This window comes from Somniosus microcephalus, chromosome 8 (genome assembly GCF_052327205.1).
Source record: "Somniosus microcephalus isolate GS21.2 chromosome 8, FLI_Smic_1.0, whole genome shotgun sequence".
NCBI classification, from domain to species: domain Eukaryota; kingdom Metazoa; phylum Chordata; class Chondrichthyes; order Squaliformes; family Somniosidae; genus Somniosus; species Somniosus microcephalus.
In genome coordinates, this window is record NC_140994.1 from 118159382 (window position 1) to 118178828 (window position 19447).

The 19447-nt window shown below is 49.4% G+C and overlaps 1 protein-coding gene across 1 annotated transcript in view; it reads right to left on the reverse strand.

The window, feature by feature from the left end:
* LOC147113758 (ran-binding protein 17-like) overlaps positions 1-19447 on the reverse strand; it is an 815149-nt gene that overhangs the window by 715029 nt on the left and 80673 nt on the right. Inside the window, exons 7-8 of the mRNA XM_085995069.1 lie at positions 15156-15328; positions 13157-13350 (exon numbers count right to left, since the gene is read on the reverse strand). Of these exons, the coding sequence (XP_085851195.1) occupies positions 13157-13350; positions 15156-15328 (367 nt within the window). The remainder of the gene's footprint in view (positions 1-13156; positions 13351-15155; positions 15329-19447) is intronic.

Below are 19447 nucleotides of genomic sequence, written 5' to 3' on the forward strand. Positions count from 1 at the left end.
TTTTGGGGCGCTTGGTCTCCCTGCCCGTGTGTCCCCCCTCTCCCTGTCATGTCCTCTCCCTGTCCTATCCCTCCCTCCCCTCCCCTCCTCTCCGTCCCCTCCCCTGTCTCCCTCCCTCCCCCTCCCTCGCCCACCCCCACCCCCGCTCCCCCACTCCCCTCTGTCCCTCTCTCCGGCCCCTCCCCCTGCCTAGCGCCTGAGGTCCGGAGCTGAGGTCCCCCGCGTATGGCGCGGCTGATGGACGGCCGCTGTGGGCGGGCGGGCGGCGCATGCGAGGTCAGTGGGCAATTTTGGGGCGCTTGGTCTCCCTGCCCCTGTGTGTCCCCCCTCTCCCTGTCATGTCCTCTCCCTGTCCTATCCCTCCCTCCCCTCCCCTCCTCCCCTCCCCTCGCTCCCCTCCCCTCCCCTCCTCCCCTCCCCTCCTCTCCTCTCCTCTCCCTCCCTCACTCCCCTCTGTCCCTCTCTCCGGCCCCTCCCCTGCCTAGCGCCTGAGGTCCGGAGCTGAGGTCCCCCGCGTATCGCGCGGCTGATGGACGGCCGCTGTGGGCGGCACATGCGCGGTCAGTGCGGGCGGCGCATGCGCGGTCAGTGCGGGCGGCGCGAGCGCCCCGCGATTTCCCGAGGCTCGCCCCCCCCCCCACGATTTCCCGAGGCTCGCCCCCCCCCCCCGCGATTTCCCGAGGCTCTTCCCGCCCCCCCCCGCGATTTCCCGAGGCTCTCCCCCCCCCCCGCGATTTCCCGAGGCTCTCCCCCCCCGCGATTTCCCGAGGCTCTCCCCCCCCCCCTATTAAATTGTTATTTAATTCCCTAACACATCATTAAAATATTTACCTTAGTTCCCTAACACACAGAAAGTGTGGGGGAAAAAATTGTGAAAAATCAAGATGGCGGCCACTCACCTCGGTTCAGAAGGATAAGGCCCGCCCACACACGCACCGATTGGTCGACCGGTCAGGTCACCGAAGCGTAGGATTGGTCAATCGTCGAGTCACTCGACACTCAACTGTAGGAAGGAACCCGCCGTCCGATTGGTCGACCTCGACGTCACACGGTCGCTAATGAGCGGAACGCTGAACGTTTTTGGGATACCGCGGGCGGGATTTTTGTCCAGCCGAAACGTAAATACACCTATAACCGGTCCGGAATCGCAAGCTTTCTTTTGAGGCGACACGCGCGTCGGTACGCTCTGTAACTTTCAAACGTATAGAGAACGGACAGACAGACATCGGGACAGACAGAAGAGCCGCTTTATATATATAGACTAGCTGGGGAGCCCCGCGTTGCGAGGGCAATTTTGGGGCGCTTGGTCTCCCTGCCCCTGTGTGTCCCCCCCTCTCCCTGTCATGTCCTCTCCCTGTCCTATCCCTCCCTCCCCTCCTCTCCCTCCCCTCCCCTCCTCTCCCTCCCTCCCCTCCTCTCCCTCCCTCCCCTCCCCTCGTCTCCCTCCCTCCCTCCCCTACCCCCACCCCTCCCCTCCCCCGCTCCCCTCTGTCCCTCTCTCCGGCCCCTCCCCCTGCCTAGCGCCTGAGGTCCGGAGCTGAGGTCCCCCGCGTATCGCGTGGCTGATGGACGGCCGCTGTGGGCGGGCGGGCGGCGCATGCGCGGTCAGTGCGGGCGGCGCATGCACGGTCAGTGCGGGCGGCGCGAGCCCCCCGCGATTTCCCGAGGCTCGCCCCCCCCCCGCGATTTCCCGAGGCACGCCCCCCTCCGCGATTTCCCGAGGCTCTCCCCCCCGCGATTTCCCGAGGCTCTCCCCCCCCCCGCGATTTCCCGAGGCTCTCCCCCCCCCGCGATTTCCCGAGGCTCTCCCCCCCCGCGATTTCCCGAGGCTCTCCCCCCCCCCGCGATTTCCCGAGGCTCTCCCCCCCCCGCGATTTCCCGAGGCTCTCCCCCCCCCCGCGATTTCCCGAGGCTCTCCCCCCCCCGCGATTTCCCGAGGCTCTCCCCCCCCCCGCGATTTCCCGAGGCTCTCCCCCCCCCCGCGATTTCCCGAGGCTCTCCCCCCCCCGCGATTTCCCGAGGCTCTCCCCCCCCCCTATTATATTGTTATTTAATTCCCTAACACATCATTAAAATATTTACCTTAGTTCTCTAACACACAGAAAGTGTGGGGGGAAAAATTGTGAAAAATCAAGATGGCGGCCACTCACCTCGGTTCAGAAGGATAAGGCCCACCCACACACGCACCGATTGGTCGACCGGTCAGGTCACCGAAGCGTAGGATTGGTCAATCGTCGAGTCACTCGACACTCAACTGTAGGAAGGAACCCGCCGTCCGATTGGTGGACCTCGACGTCACACGGTCGCTAATGAGATGCTAATGAGCGGAACGCTGAACGTTTTTGGGATACCGCGGGCGGGATTTTTGTCCGGCCGAAACGTAAATATGCCTATGACCGGTCCGGAATCGCAAGCTTTCTTTTGAGGCGACGCGCGCGTCGGTACGCTCTGTAACTTTCAAACGTATAGAGAACAGACAGACAGACAGACATCGGGACAGACAGAAGAGCCGCTTTATATATATAGATAGATAGATAGATAGATAGAAGATAGATAGATAGATAGATAGATAGATAGATGATCACTTGGGTGAGTTACTGCAAGGCAACCGAAAACTAGAGAGGAGGAGGACAATATTTTATGAAATATTGTGTTGGTCATCCATAGCTATCCAAAGCAGGCAGAAATCAAGAAAAATTCTCCTTTAGCAGTATTTAGAGAAGATTGGTGTATATTAATTTCTTAAGAATGAGCTCAGTTGCCTTGTTCTTTTCACTGTTCTATGAGTTTTTCCCAGGAAAAAGAGAAAATATATCAGTTTAGTAAAATATACAGACCTTTTCTAACTCCCCCCCTCCATTTATTACCTTCCTAGCCTTAGTGTTCAATATATGAAAGCACTACGAGTTGAAATGTTCACATAAGTCATACAACTAGAGAACTAGAGTCCCCCGATACTGACAAAATCACCAAGAAAGCTGGATTTATCTTGCTGAATTACTATTCTAGTAAAATACCCCAAGCTCTTAACAGTTTTGCTTCAAGGATGATCTGAATCAATTTACTGGTGAAAGGCACTGTTAGGCAGCATGGCATTGGAAACTTCCATGTTTTATTTAGCAGTGACATCCTGAAACACAAACCATGAATCAGCATAAGATTGCTGTGGATTTCTCAGAGCCGTCACCACCCTACTTAGAGTTTCTGACTAATTAAGAGCTGATTAGATGGGGGAATAGAAATCTGTGCTGGAGGTATGGATCTCTGCACAAATCATTTGAACAGTTGTCAACTGTGACACAAGAGCTGCAACTCTAAGGGGAAAACAAAGAAATATATATTGCTATGCAGTGCTTTCTGTCTGTACTAAGGAAGAAGAATGGCCAAACTGGGTGCTCTGCTGTACTTAATGCATTGAAATAAGTGGCCACCTGTCTAAAACACTTCCACAAGAGGGAAAAGATGTACCTTTGCAAATAATGTTGCTAGCTACTGTATGGAATTAGATTTGAAAAGATGTCCATCTCAACAGAGCCTCAGCATGGGCAGTGGATAGTCACTAACAGCGATTAGCAACCATTAGGAAATGATGGCCACAAAGCTCTTTGTGCACACTTTTAAAAAAATTATATAAACTCTGAACAAGGTTTTAGAAATCTGGTTGCTCCAGGGACAATATAATGTCCAGATGAAGTGCTATTACAAGATCACTGTCGAATAGAATATCGAAAGCTTACATTTCTTTGCATCAATTCCCCATTGTTTCCTTTCAACAGGTCCAAGTCGAGCTGGGGTATAGATTCCTTTGGCACCAACAGGCCCCCGTTGTCTCACCCAAGTGCCCATTCTTCATGTGTAAGCTTAGACAGCGAGTGTTCACAGGATGTTTAACCGTGGAGGGCATCACAGCTGAGCGCACTCCTGTGCTTGCCTGTTAGTCCACACACATGCAATTCCAGCATGTGTCACTGGATAGTGATCAGGAACAGGAACTCTGGCTGATTTCTGTCCCTCACCCATATAGTACTGTACTGGCTGAATCAGCTATCTCAGAACAGACTAGGAATCAAACCTGAGACCTTGTGATCTCTTTAGATTGTCCACACCCACTAAACCATCAGAGGATCTTAGCCTACATGGAGTTTCTAACTGTATGCTTGGTAGTTAATGGGTCAGCTAAAGGAGCATCATCAAAATTACCTCTCTGAGTAACACTGGGGCAAATAGAAAATGGGTGATCAATGCCGGATTGCATATCAGATTTATATTTTTCTTTCCAATTTTTTTTTTTTTTATCCTTTACCCATTCTCTTCTAAAGGCAGTGATGCTTCTTGAGGTGAAATTCCACAGGATGCACCCTCCAGTACTGACCCAAGCAGTCATTCTTGAGCCTGGTCAGTGAGTGTCGACAAGGTACCCAACCACAGGTGTGAGAGGCATCACCTCAGGACAGTCCTGTTTACCCATCTTGCATCAATACACACTTCCAGTAGTTGCTGGACAGTGATCAGGAGTAGGAAGCATGGCTGTCTGGACTCCTGCTTAACCTGGGATTATTGCTTGCCCCAAAACCAAGTTCAGCTACCTCAGGGATCAAATTCGTCACTTTTTTGGTCTGTACGGGTCAATGCCACGACATACACTACATTTTCCACTCAACTGTCAAGATGAAGTTTTTTCTTGATCAATGTACAGTAAGCAAAAAGACAACATTGACACAATAAAATGATCCCACATGTTCAAGTAGCAAGCTCGGAAATTCCGCAAAATAAATCTGATCAAAAACATATCAAACCTGGAAAAAAAAAATTGCGATAGTTTTATGTTGCATTTTGATTTGCACATCGGTGTCCCAAGAAATGGACATGAACCATACTTTTCTACTAAAAACATATCTTAATTAGTGGATTTCACCTACCATTCCCCCTCTCAGGTCGTGGGTTCAAGCCCCACTCCAGAACATGAGCACACAATCTAGGTTGATTCAGTGCTCAGTGTCAGGGAGTGCTATCCTTTGGATGAGACATTAAGCAGAACTGTCACCTTCATATGGATGTTAGAGATTCCATGGTACTATTCCTGGTGTTCTGGCCAACATTTCTCCTTCAACCAACACCACCAAAAATAGGCTAACAGTCTCTTGACCCTTTATTGGATTTATGCACAAAATGATTCCCATGATTATCTACATAATAGCAGACACTGCACTTCAAATTAAATCATTGTACATGAGTCGCTTCTCTAAAGCCTGATAAAAACATTTTATAAATGCAGTCTGACTGTCTTTCCTCAAAACTCCTTCCCTTCCTCCGAAATTCATGGCCCTTTAAACACCAGGTTTGATGACCCTAATTATTGATTTACCAGGTCTTCTGTCTTACTATTTTTAACTATGGTGCTTTCCTGCACTATGGGCCTTGGCGCCTCACCTATATTTCTCAATTTTAAGCAATGTTCGCTGATTGTCTTAGTCTCCGGTCTACACACGAGCAATTCCACAGTCTGTGAAGCTGTATTTCTTTACCCGAGTGCATCTTGACTGAGGCAGTAAAATTTATGTGATATTTGTCAGGTTATTGTAATTCAGTCTGGTGAATCTGATTTATTTCTTCATTCAGCTTAATGATGAACAGTACTATAGGGGGAACTGCTCTCGTAGTGAAGTACTAAAGCCATCAAAGGATCTTAAGTCTACATTTTGCCAATTCCAGCTAGAATTAACTCAGTAATGGATTTCCTTCTGCTAACTTAAAAAGCATTTTGTTTTAAAAGAAGTGTTTTTCCTGTGGGGAGAAAGATTTATGGTCACCCAGTGGCAGGTCCCCAAGGAGGCTCAACACTTTGCACCAAGCAGAGGCTTGTGTTCCTGCTCGGCTGAGATCAGCAAGCAGCTGGAGAGTGGCATGCGTTCCCGCCCTGGGTGCAAGCCAGGGCACAGAGTGATAGCCGCACCTGATACCACCCAGGTCAGGGTAACAAACTGAGTCAGCATTCAGTAAGACAAACGAAGCAATCTGTGATTCATCCAATCGGTAGAGTCAGGGATCTGCGCCCTGACCATCCAGAGAATGTAGTATAAACATATTTCTCCCCCCTTGTTTTGTTCGGTCCTATATAGGGGCGAGCTCATCTTTTGGTTACATTTTATTTCTTCAAAGCACAAGGTCTCAGCTTCAATCACTGGTCTGGATTAAGTTAGCTGATCTTAGCCAGAGTGGCAAAAGGGGCACTGCAATCAGCCTCAGAGTTCCTGGGGTTGGGAGCAGGGGGAAAAAATCTGCCATGGTTCCAGCTCTTGCTTGCTATCCAATAAGAGTGAGAGAGAGAGAGAGTGTGCGTGCCTGACGGGAAAGAATAGAAGTGGGCTCAACTGTGATCCCCGCACAGCTGAATAGCCTCCCAAAACTCACCGTCTCGCCTCACACATGAAGAATGGCCGCTAAGGCAAGATACAAGAAGGCAGCTGGAACCATACGTGGCTCAGCACCCTCAGGTAAGATGAGGAGCAAAAACCATTGGCAAAATCAAAATGAGTAAACGGAGAAATGTTAAGTCTCTGCGATAAAATGAGTTATAGCAGGAGACCACCATAACTCGTGCACCCCAATTGCCCTCCATTCATTGTGCCATGCAAAAACCTACAAGAAGCTTTCTAACACAATAAAAGCACACATAACCTCACTTTTCAAGTTTAACATTTTAAAATGGCCGCAATCTACTTTTCCTCGTGTAACTTCACTCTGAATGTTTCTCAGTGGAATTTGCCTTTTGTTGCCATCATTAAATAACCTTAAATCCATTGTAAGACTTGCAGCTTTTAGAGTCGTAGGTCTTTTAAAATAAAAGGGGATCCAACAGGGTATGTCACCAGATGATGTGTCACACTGGAGGGGGGGGCGATACCCCTGATATTCGGCACCGAGAAAGATGTTACTCAATGCCCTGTTCACCTGGTGTGCCACAATGTGTCTTTGAAGTATCAGTGGCACTCAGAGCCAATGCATGTCCCATGTGCAAGGCTTGTTATGACCCTTGGTTTGACGAGAATTAGGGATCTGCCTTGTGATGGAGCAGGAATGCCTGAGCAGTGCTCCAGATGCACAAAGTGTTTTTGAAATGGGCATTTCAGGGAAGGCCCAGACCAAAAAGCCTACTGGTTAACCCTCTACTTCCAATAGGGCCAACCCTGGTCTGCCACTTCTCTTCAGTCTGCAGTCCACAATGGCCAGTCAATTAAAGGAGGCCTTGTTTCCTCACCAACCCATCGCGGGAAGAATTGCACAGTTGGCCAACAGCCCTTACATTGCTGCTGGTACCTGACACTGTGGCTCCCAAATCACCCTCTCGGTCCCCAGCGTATCATGTGCTAAGCATCAGTGTGGTGCCACGACAAATGAGCCCACTTCGCATTATAGTACGAGGTCAGCTCTTTTTTGTCCAAGCACACACAGCGCCTGAAGTGCAATGGTCCTCGCGGCACTGCATTAAGGCCATGTCATCACACCCGGCGTGTCACCAGATCCATCAAGTCCCAGTTACTTCAGGGACGATGTTAATGAAGACTGGGACTGATGTGGCCAGGGGCCAAGGCGGATGGGAAGCTGTCCAGCCCTCTGCAGCATGAGGCCTGGGACTTTTTAACTCCCCAGGCCACATGTGCATGTCTGCCGTCTGTCTTCCGCCTGATCCCGGCACAAAGTTGTGTTTGGGGGGGGGGGGGGGGGGGGGGAGGTCGGAGGGGAGGAAAGCTCAGAACAGCAGTCTTGCTCCACTTGGCACACAAGGAAACAAAAAATAAATAATAACTCACCTTTCTGGGCATCTTCTGGCCCCGGCTCCTCTTCACGACAGGTTTGGCCTGGCAGGAAAGCCACAAGGGATTCCCTGCACAGGCCTGGGGTTAAGATTGCAGCCAGGCCCTGATGACATCATAGGAGTTTGATCACGCATTTCAAACAGGACCCCGGCGGGTGTCCTACTTGCCCACTGCAGACAGCAGATTAATATCAGGACTGCGGGAAGGCAGCGGGATAGGAGGGGGTAAGTTGCACGGGGCTTTTTAACTGCCCATCTGGTTTCTGACGGCTGGGGGGTTTAAAATTCCCCCTTCAAGTGAGACATACCCATTTTGGTTTAAAAATGTCACTCATTTTGATGTGCATCACTACTAAAAAAAACACTGCTGCATATCTTTAAACGGGTTGCCAATCTATCACTCTGATGCGCTATCAATTACTCATAAAAGACTGAGAGTTAAGAGAGTAACTAAAGGCTTTTATTAACAAAAGAATGAAGGTCTGCCTCGAGTGGTCGACCGGTCCAGAAATACAAAGGGCTGGGGAGCAGTCACCTTTATACTAGGACTTGTGGGAGGAGTCAGCCGAGGCATGTCCAGGCATGTACACAGTGGAATACAAACAGCGGTTTACCACATTCACCCCTTGTTTAAAATTGAGTCCGGCGGGGTGAAGTGTATTAAAAGTTAGTGTATTGGAGTCTCTCCGGAGGTCTTGTCTGCCGCTGTGATCGGCGTGGCGACGGCAGGGGTAGTGGAGCTTCCGGCGTCGAGTCCTGCGTAGGCTGTGGCACAGGCGTGTCGTCCTCGTAGATGTCGAGCGGGTCGCGGGGCCCAGGCCTGCCGTCTGCTGGGGCTGGATATCGGATCGTGGGGGGGGGTGGTAGTGAGTAGTGGGTTACTGCGGCCCCCGAGGGTGCAAGGTCTCTTATGGAGACTGTGTCCTCCCGCCCGTCCGGGTATGCAATGTAAGCATACTGGGGGTTGGCGTGGAGGAGGTCGACCCTCTCGACCAGGGGGTCCATTTTATGGGTCCTCACGTGTCTTCTCAGTAGGACCGGCCCTGGGGACGTCAGCCATGGCGGTAGCGATGTCCCCGATGTGGACTTCCTTGGGAAGACAAACATTTTCTCATGAGGGGTGGCGTTAGTGGCAGTGCAGAGCAGTGACCGAATAGAGTGGAGCGCATCGGGGAGCACATCCTGCCAGCGGGAGGTTGGAAGGCCCCTAGACTTTAAGGCTAGCAGGGCGGCCTTCCAAACTGTCGCATTTTCTCTTTCCACCTGTCCGTTCCCCCGGGGGTTGTAACTGGTGGTCCTGCTTGTGGCAATACCCCTAGTTAGCAGGTACTGACGGAGTTCGTCGCTCATAAACGATGAGCCCCGATCGCTATGGATATAGCTGGGGAAACCGAACAGGGTGAAGAGGTCGTTCAGACATTTAATGACCGTGGCACTGGTCATGTCCGGGCAGGGGATGGCGAACGGGAAACGGGAGTACTCATCAATAATATTGAGGAAGTACACATTGCGGTCGGAGGAGGGGAGAGGCCCTTTAAAATCAACGCTCAGGCGCTCGAAGGGGCGAGTGGCTTTTATCAGGTGGGCCCTGTCTGGTCTATAAAAGTGCGGTTTGCACTCAGCGCAGACTTGGCAGTTCCTGGTCATGGTCCTGACCTCCTCAATAGAGTAAGGCAGGTTGCGGGCCTTGATGAAGTGGAAGAACCTGGTGACCCCCGGGTGGCAGAGGTCATTGTGGAGGGCCCGCAGTCTATCGATCTGCGCACTGGCGCAGGTGCCACGCGATAGCGCATCCGGGGGTTCATTGAGCTTCCCGGGCCGATACAAGATCTCGTAATTGTAGGTGGAAAGTTCGATTCTCCACCTCAAGATCTTGTCATTTTTGATTTTGCCCCTCTGCTTGTTGTTAAACATGAAAGCAACTGAACACTGGTCAGTGAGCAGGGTAAATCGTTTTCTGGCCAGGTAGTGCCTCCAATGACGCACAGCCTCCACAATCGCCTGGGCCTCCTTCTCAACAGCGGAGTGTCTGGTCTCCGGGCCTTGGAGGGTTCGTGAAAAGAAGGCCACGGGTCTCCCCGCCTGATTGAGGGTAGCGGCCAGGGCAAAGTCGGACGCGTCGCTTTCCACCTGGAAGGGGATGGATTCGTCCACTGCGTGCATGGTGGCTTTGGCAATGTCCTCCTTGATACGGTGGAAGGCTAAGCGGGCCTCTGCCGTCAAGGGAAAAGAGGTGGACTTGATCAGCGGACGGGCCTTGTCCGCATAGTAGGGGACCCACTGGGCGTAATAGGAGCAAAACCCTAGGCACCTCTTCAGGGCCTTGAGGCAGTGGGGCAGTGGGAGTTCCATAAGGGGACGCATCCGGTCGGGGTCGGGGCCGATGACTCCGTGTTCCACAACACAGCCAAGGATGGCGAGGCGGTTTGTGCGGAATATGCACTTCTCCTTGTTATATGTCAGGTTCAGGAGTTGGGCGGTGCGGAGGAATTTTTCGAGGTTTGCGTCATGGTCCTGCAAGTCACGGCCGCAGATGGTCACATTGTCCAGATATGGGAAAGTGGCCTGCAACGCATTTTGATCTACCATCCGGTCCATCTCCCTTTGGAAGACGGAGACCCCGTTGGTGACGCCAAAGGGAACCCTAAGGAAGTGATAGAGGCGGCCGTTTGCCTCAAAGGCGGTATACTGGCGGTCCTCGGGGCGGATAGGGAGCTGGTGGTACGCTGATTTCAGGTCAATGGTTGAGAAGACGCGGTACTGCGCGATCTGGTTGACCATATCAGCTATGCGGGGGAGTGGGTAGGCGTCCAGCAGGGTGTAGCGATTTATTGTCTGGCTGTAGTCGATGACCAGGCGCTGCTTCTCGCCGGTCTTAACGACCACAACCTGGGCTCGCCAGGGGCTGGTGCTGCCCTCAATAATCCCTTCCTTCAGGAGCCGCTCCACTTCGGTTTTAATGAAAACCCTGTCCCCGGCACTGTATCGCCTGCTCTTTGTGGCGATGGGCTTACAGTCGGGGGTGAGGTTAGCAAACAGTGGGGGGGGGGGGTGACTCTGAGTGTGGAGAGGTTGCACCTGGTGCGCGGCGGGCAATTTGGAAGCTGCTGGCTGCGGACTGTGAGTGGGGGTAGGGGTCCACCGTATGCCATCGTAACACTTTTAAGGTGGCACTGAAAATCTAACCCCAGCAGGACGGCAGCGCAGAGGTCGGGCAGGACCAGAAGTTTAAAATGATCGGACACAGTCCCGTCTACTACGAGTGTCACCACGCAGTAGCCGCCGATGTCCGCCGACTGGGACTCGGAGGCCATAGAAATCCGCTGGTGCGCAGGCAGGACTGGGAGAGAGCAACGCCGCACCGTGTCGGGGTGGATGAAGCTCTCCGTGCTCCCAGAGTCAAAAAGGCAGATTGTATCGTGACCATTTACCTTAATGTCCATTGTGGAACTGGCCAGCTGGTGCGGTCTCGCTTGGTCCAGTGTAACGGATGCCAGCGTAGGGGTCGGTGTGTCGCTGCGGGTATCAGATGAGGCGGTGTTGGGGGCCTGCTGCGTTCCGGCTGTCGTCCAAGATGGCGGCGTCCATGATCCCCATGTGGCTGGAGGCGTCCAAAATGGCTGCTGTACCAGTGGTTCGCACATGGCCGGGGAGGCCCAAGGTGGCGGCCCGCATGGCCCACACGCGGCGCTGCTGGGGTTCGGGGTGGTTTTGGCCCTGCAGACGTTAGCGTAGTGTCCCTTCTTCCCGCAGCCCGAGCAGATCGCGTTTTTCGCCGGGCAGCGCGCTCTGGGGTGTTTTGCCTGGCCACAGAAGTAGCATTTCTGGCCTTGGGGCACTGCTGTCTGGCCTTGGGACACTGCTGCGGTAGTTGGGCCGTTGCTGGGGTGTGGCTGGGGTGGCACGGCGCTATGAGGCGGTCCTACCGTGTCCCAGGCTGTCATTCCCCGCGGCGTCCACGGTGCAGAGGAGTAGGCATCCATGCCCCGGTAGGCTGCATCCAATGATAGTGCGAGTTCAGAGGCCTTGTTGAGGTCGAGGTCACTCTGCTCCAACAGTCGCTGTCGGGTGTAATTGGATCTGTGGCCCGCTACAAAAGCGTCCCGGATAAGTTCCTCTGTGTACACGGCGGCCTTTACATCCTTACAACCACAGGCCCGGCCAAGCACAGACAGTGCCTGAAGGTATTCCACGGTCGATTCCCCAGGTTGTTGTTTACGACTCCCCAGAAGGTGCCTGGCGTACACTTCGTTCACTGGGCGCGTGTACTGGTCCTTGAGGAGCTTGATAGCATCCGCGTACGAGGTCGCGTCTTGGATGACCGAGTACACTCGGTGGTTCACTTTGGAGGTCAGGACATCCAGTTTGTCCTCGTCCGATTTGATTGCTGCGGAGGCGGTCAGGAATTTTTCGAAACACTTAAGCCAGTGAGTAAACTTGGTGGATGAGTCCGCCTCCCGATGATCTAAGTCCAGGCATGCTGGTGTGAGGATCTTCTCCATTATAAAAATTTTGTTAATAAAATTGATGCGCTATCAATTACTCATAAAAGACTGAGAGTTAAGAGAGTAACTAAAGGCTTTTATTAACAAAAGAATGAAGGTCTGCCTCGAGTGCTCGACCGGTCCAGAAATACAAAGGGCTGGGGAGCAGTCACCTTTATACTAGGACTTGTGGGAGGAGTCAGCCGAGGCATGTCCAGGCATGTACACAGTGGAATACAAACAATGGTTTACCACACACTCATCCTGGTCATATGACATTTCTCAGCTGTGTGCGCCACCTGGAAACACATTCTTGCTAAATTTCTCCACATCGATACCCCACCTTGGTCTGTACCACTGGGGGAGGTGTGGAACAGGTAAGGAACCTTTCAACATGGAGGAGAGATGGTTGAAAATGCCAGTGGGAAAATTTCACAAGCTGCCCTCCCACAAACCCCTAAGCAGGCAGTTCAGGAGTATCAGAGACGGAGACTGGCAAATAAGTGCTTCCATCCACAGGGGAAAGTGTGTAGCTGGGAGAGGAGTGTGAACGAGAGAGAGGAAAAAGGTGTCGTAATAAGTACCATTTTAAGAGAGTAAGTATAGTTTTCCTGAGAACTCAGAGTGTAGAAGTGGGCCTGTAGTGGGTGCTCGTTGCAGTTTGGCAGGACTTGTGCTACACTGCAGGCACTTTTCAATATGCATCCAGGGTAGTTCATATTAAACCAGTTTAACTACAGTAACAGCTGTCTGACAAGGCTTTGTGCAAAATTTAAGGAATCAAATGAAGCTGCAGGAGGAGTCCATTTCATTTTACAGGAATTAGGGTTTTCAGAGCAAACCAAAGGTTACTCACCTTCCTGGACTGCGATTTCTATATTCCTGCCACTGGGGGAGCGCAGGAGCTCCTGGTACATCTGAGCAGACTGATCAAACAGCTGCAAGAGCAGTGCACATGTTTTCTCATATTCGCAGCGACTCACGGTACACAGTTGCTCCAACTGCTGGGAGACCAGACCCGTGTCATCCAAGGGATCCTCCAAGCCATCCCTGCAGGATGGAAAGAGGAAAATAAACCTTTGTATAAATATCCAGCCATAAGAGTCTGCATTCTTAAAGTAAGTTTAATGAATTAAAAGTGGCATTGCACAGGTTATTAGATGGCAAATATTCATTCCCTTTCATCCATTCACTAATCGATAAAATTAGTGATCAATTTCTCAAAATAGGCTGATTCAATTGAAAACAGGATTTTTTAAAGTCAATTTCTCCTCTCCTTTGCTGAAGGTTGGGGTACAGTTCCACAAATACCTCCAGTACCTCGGTCAATTGGCCATTCATCTCATGTACCGAGACAGCGAGTGCCTACTATTTGATTGTGGGGGCGTCACAGCTGTGCCCAATCCTGTCCTTACCTGCCATCCACACAGGTGAACCTCCAACAAAAACAGCCGTCATGAATTGAAATCTTGGGTGATTCTTTCCTCCCTAACCCAGAAGTGCTAAGGCCAATTGTAGTGACCCTACTGTTAGAGGAGGGTAAAGTGTGTGTTCTTACTTATGATTTACTCCTCACATCAATAGTATTCGCAATATTGAACGTCAGAAGTCACACATTTATTAAGCATACAATCATTAAACATACACTTAACAGCAGTACTCATGACAAAACCTTGCGAGTTTTAGCCAGAGAACTCAAACACATTACAGTTTTGTGCTCGGTATACAGGTTGATCAGACCTTAATAAAACTCCAAGGTATCTGTCCCAAAACCCACTTTATATTCCGTTTCCTTACCCCTTCTATGTGGCAAATCACATGCTTATACATTACAAAGTTACATCAAAAGGTGTTTTTGATTATGTATTGTTCAACACTGATTTGATTATATTCTGTTCTTGCAACTACAGAGATGTGTTTTAAGATTCTGAAGGGGATTGACAGGGTAGATGCTGAGAGGTTGTTTCCCCTGGCTGGAGTGTCTCGAACTAGGGGGCACAGTCTCAGGATAAGGGGTCGGCCATTTAAGACTGAGATGAGGAGGAATTTCTTCACTCAGAGGGTTGTGAATCTTTGGAATTCTTTGCCCCAGAGAGCTGTGCATGCTGAGTCTTTGAGTATATTCAAGGCTGATGGATTTTTGGACTCTAGGGGAATCAAGAGATATGGAGATTGGGCGGGAAAGTGGAGTTGAGGTCGCTGATCAGCCATGATCTTATTGAATGACGGAGAAGGCTCGAGGGGCCGTATAGCCTATTCCTGCTCTTACTTCTTACAATGATTGACATGGGTGAAAATAACAACCTTCAAAACATCTGTTTCTAACTCCCTTTACTTGACTACAAGAGTCACACTCCCTAACTATCCAGCTCCAGGCTGTGGTCTTTCTCAGGCAGGTGCTAAGTAAGGCTTCAAACCCTCCCTTCTAATGAATGAAATCTTTCTCTTTATTTGGCACAAAGGGAGCTTTACTGCCTGCCCTGTGTCTGCGCTGTTGTAGTTAGTTTCCTACCCATGTCTCCTATTAACTTTTCTAATTAAGCAGGTGATTATAACCTTAGAATTACTGGATACTTCTAACTATTTTAAGATATTATCATTTAAGAATCATACTTCCCAACTTAACAAAGGCTAAAAGCTAACATTACTACAATAAAAAGAAAAATCATTAGCAGTATTACATTTGCACACTTCAAGTCAGTCTGATGAACCTGTCACTGTACCGACAGAGACCGTGAACTGTCTGACCCTTCAGGGAATGCAATTGAGGTTTGTAAACATAATACAGTATGTGCAATTTGTCAAGCAATAGAAATGAAATGTCTGAGGTCAAATCCAATCTGTGATGGGTGTACCTTATGATTATATGTACTGACTCCAGCCTTGAAGTAATGTAAGCTTTTGTGACTTCTGGTGCATACGTCTCCATCAGATGAGGTTCAGTAGACTTAACGAAGGGGACCGAAGCAACCATCCGCTGCCACAGACTCAGAAGATAGTGTACACTGTTTGGAGCAAATTCCCAATGCTGTTTAAGAGGAGAAAAAAGATTAAATATAGGTGTAACAAATATAGGAATTTCTACCTATTTTATATGATCTGAAATGTTTGGTTGAACTACATCAAAAATGACCATCGGCCAGCTGTGTCTCTGGGAAGCTTTTCTGAAATTTTCTTAATGTGGTGCAGTTAGTCTGTGAAAGGCCAACGCACATGGCTGCATTAAAAATAGTCTTCGCCAACTCATTCAACGTGAATGTACTAAATGTATTTTAATAGTTTCATATCCACGTTTAGCGACCTAATACACATCTCATTGTTGGTTTTCATGGAATCCTCCACAGAACTATCTGATGTGAATTTCTCGATGATAATAAGCTGGAGAAGAACTTGGAGTGGGAGGGGGAGGATCCAATTGTCGTGGTCCACGTAGGAACCAACGACATAGGTAGAATTAGGTATGAGGTTCTGCTGGGAGAGTTTGAGGAGCTAGAGTCGAAATTAAAACGCATAACCTCACAGGTAATATTCTCTGGATTGTTAACTGAGCCACACGCAAATTGATACAGGGACAAACAGATTAGAAGGTTAAATGTATGGCTGAAAGAGTGGTGTGGGAGGTAGGGGTTTTGATACATGAGGCACTGGCACCAATACTGGGGAAAGAGGGAGCTGTTTCGTTGGGACGGGCTCCACTTAAACCTGGCTGGGACCAGATTCCTGGTGAATCGATAACTCGGGCGGCAGATAGGGCTTTGAACTAATGAATTGGGGTGGGATGATTCAGGGAAGGATAAATTCAAAAGCAGTAAGATAAATGTCAAGGCTGTACAGCAGAGTAGTGATTTGGGTAAAAAAAAGCAGAGGGAGTCAGGAAGGGACAAAGAGAGTAACAAAGGTAATAGGGTATTTTTTTTTATGGGATGTGGGCGTCGCTGGCAAGGCCAGCAATTATTGCCCATCCCTAATTGCCCTCGAGAAGGTAGTGGTGAGCCGCCTTCTTGAACCGCTGCAGTCCGTGTGGTGAAGGTACTCCCACAGTGCTGTTAGGCAAGGAGTTCCAGGATTTTGACACAGCGACGATGAAGGATCGGCGATATACTTCTAAGTCAGGATGGTGAGTGACTTGGAGGTGGTGGTGTTCCCATGCGCCTGCTGCCCTTGTCTTTCTAGGTGGAAGAGGTCGCGGGTTTGGGAGGTGCTGCCGAACAAGTCTTGGCGAGTTGCTGCAGTGCATCTTGTAGATGGTACACATTGCAGCCACGGTACGCCGGTGGTGGAGGGAGTGAATGTTTAAGGTGGTAGATGGGGTGCCAATCAAGCGGGCTGCTTTGTCCTGGATGGTACTGAGCTTCTCGAATGTTGTTGGAGCTGCACTCATCCAGGCAAGTGGAGAGTATTCCATTACACTCCTTACTTGTGCCTTGTAGATGGTAGAAAAGCTTTGGGGAGTCAGGAAGTGAGACACTCGCCGCAGAATACCTAGCCTCTGTCCTGCTCTTGTTGCCACAGTATTTATGTGGCTGGTCCAGTTAAGTTTCTGGTAAATGGTGACCCCAGGATGTTGATGGTGGGGGATTCAGCGATGGTAATGCCGTTGAATGTCAAGGGGAGGTGGTTAGACTCTCGCTTGTTGGAGATAGTCATAACCTGGTACTTCTGTGGTGCGAATGTTACCTGCCACTTATCAGCCCAAGCCTGAACGTCGTTCAGGTCTTGTTGCATGCGGGCATGGACTGCTTCATTATCTGAGGCGCTGTGAATGGCGCTGAACAATGTGCAGTCATCAGCGAACATCCCCATTTCTGACCTTATGTTGGAGGGAAGGTCATTGATGAAGCAGCTGAAGATGGTTTGACCAAGGACACGGCCCTGAGGAACTCCTGCAGCGATGTCCTGGAGCTGTGATGATTGACCTTCAATCACCACAACCATCTTTCTTGTGCTAGGTATGACTCCAGCCAGTGGAGCGTTTTCCCCCCGATTCCCATTGACTTCAGTTTTACTAGTGTTTACTAGTGTTTGCTAGTGCTCTGGGGGAGGGTTTAAACTAAGATGGCAGGGGGTTGGAAAGCTGAGCAGGGGGACAGAGGAAAGGGAAACAAGGATAAAAGCAAAAGAAAGGAAGGAGAAAAACAAAACTGGCAGTCAGAGAAATCAACGGTTTAAATCAAACATGGCCACAGTAAATAATAATTCTAATAGGTCTAAGAGCGTTAAAAAAATAAGCCTGAAGGCTTTGTGTCTTAATGCGAGGAGCATTCGTAATAAGGTGGATGAATTGGCTGCGCAAATAGAGGTAAACGAATATGATTTGGTTGGGATTACAGAAACCTGGCTCCAGGATGGCCAAGGCTGGGAACACAACATCCAGGGGTATTCGATATTCAGGAAAGATAGGCAAAAAGGAAAGGGAGGTGGGGTAGCATTACTGGTTAAAGAAGGGAATAACACAATTGTAATGAAGGATATTAGCTCTGATGATGTGGAATCTGTATGGATAGAATTGAGAAACACCAAGGGGCAGAAAACGTTACTGGGAGTGGTATATAGACCTCCAAACAGTAATGCGGAGATTGGGGATGGCATTAAAAGGGAAATTAAAGAAGCGTGCAATAAGGGCACAGTAGTCATCATGGGTGACTTTAATCTACATATAGATTGGGCTAACCAAATTAGTAACAATACTGTGGAGGAGGAATTCCTGGAGTGTTTACGGGATGCTTTCCTGGACCAATATGTCGAGGAACCAACCAGAGATCAGGCCATCTTAGACTATTATGTAACGAGAAAGGATTAATTAGCAATCTTGTTGTACGAGGCCCCTTGGGTCGGAGCGATCATAATATGATCGAATTCTTCATTAAGATGGAGAATGAAGTAGTTGACTCAGAGACTAGGGTCCTAAATTTAAATAAAGGAAACTACGATGGTCTGAGGCGCGAGTTGGGTAGGATTGATTGGGGAATGTCACTCTAAGGGTTGACGGTGGATAGGCAATGGCAAACATTCAAAGACCGCATGGATGAACTACAGAAAATGTTCATCCCAGTTTGGCATAAAAATAAAACAAAAAAGGTGACTCAACCGTGGCTAACAAGGGAAATTAGGGATAGCATAAGATCCAAGGAGATGACATATAAATTGGCCAGAAAAAGCAGTAATCCTGAGGATTGGGAGCAGTTTAGGATTCAACAAAGAAGGACAAAGGGATTAATTAAGAAGGGGAAAATAGAATATGAGAGTAAGCTTTCAGGGAACATAAAAACTGACTGTAAAAGTTTTTATAGATATGTGAAGAGAAAAAGATTGGTGAAGTCAAGCGTAGGTCCCTTGCAGTCAGAATCAGGGGAATTTATAATGGGGAACAAAGAAATGGCAGACCAACTAAATACATATTTTGGTTCTGTCTTCACAAAGGAGGACACAAATAACCTCCCAGAGATGCCAGGGAACATAGGGTCTGATGAAAGGGAGGAACTGAAAGAAATCAGTACTTGTAGGGAAATGGTGTTAGGGGAATTGATGGGATTGAAGGCCGATAAATCCCCAGGGCCTGATAAGCTACATACAAGGGTACTTAAGAAAGTGGTCCTAGAAATAGTAGATGCATTGCTGGTCATCTTCCAACATTCGATGGAATCTGGAACAGTACCCATGGATTGGAGGGTAGCTAATGTTACCCCACTATTCAAAAAAGGTGGTAGAGAAAAAACAGGGAATTATAGACCGGTAAGCCTGACATCGGTAGTGGGGAAAAAGCTAGAGTCCATTATAAAAGATGTAATAGCAGAGCACTTGGAAAACAGTGACAAGATCGGACAAAGTCAACATGGATTTACAAAAGATAAATCGTGCTTGACTAATCTACTGGAATTTTTTGAGGATGTAACTGGGTAAAATAGATAAGGGAGAACCAGTGGATGTGGTGTATCTGGACTTTCAGAAGGTCTTCGGTAAGGTCCCGCATAAGAGATTAGCGTGTAAAGTTAAGGCACATGGGATTGGGGGCAAGGTATTGACGTGGATAGAGAACTGGTTGGCAGACAGAAAGCAAAGAGTGGGAATAAACGGGTCTTTTTCAGAATGGCAGGCAGTGACTAGTGGGGTACCGCAGGGATCGGTCCTTGGACCCCAGCTATTCACA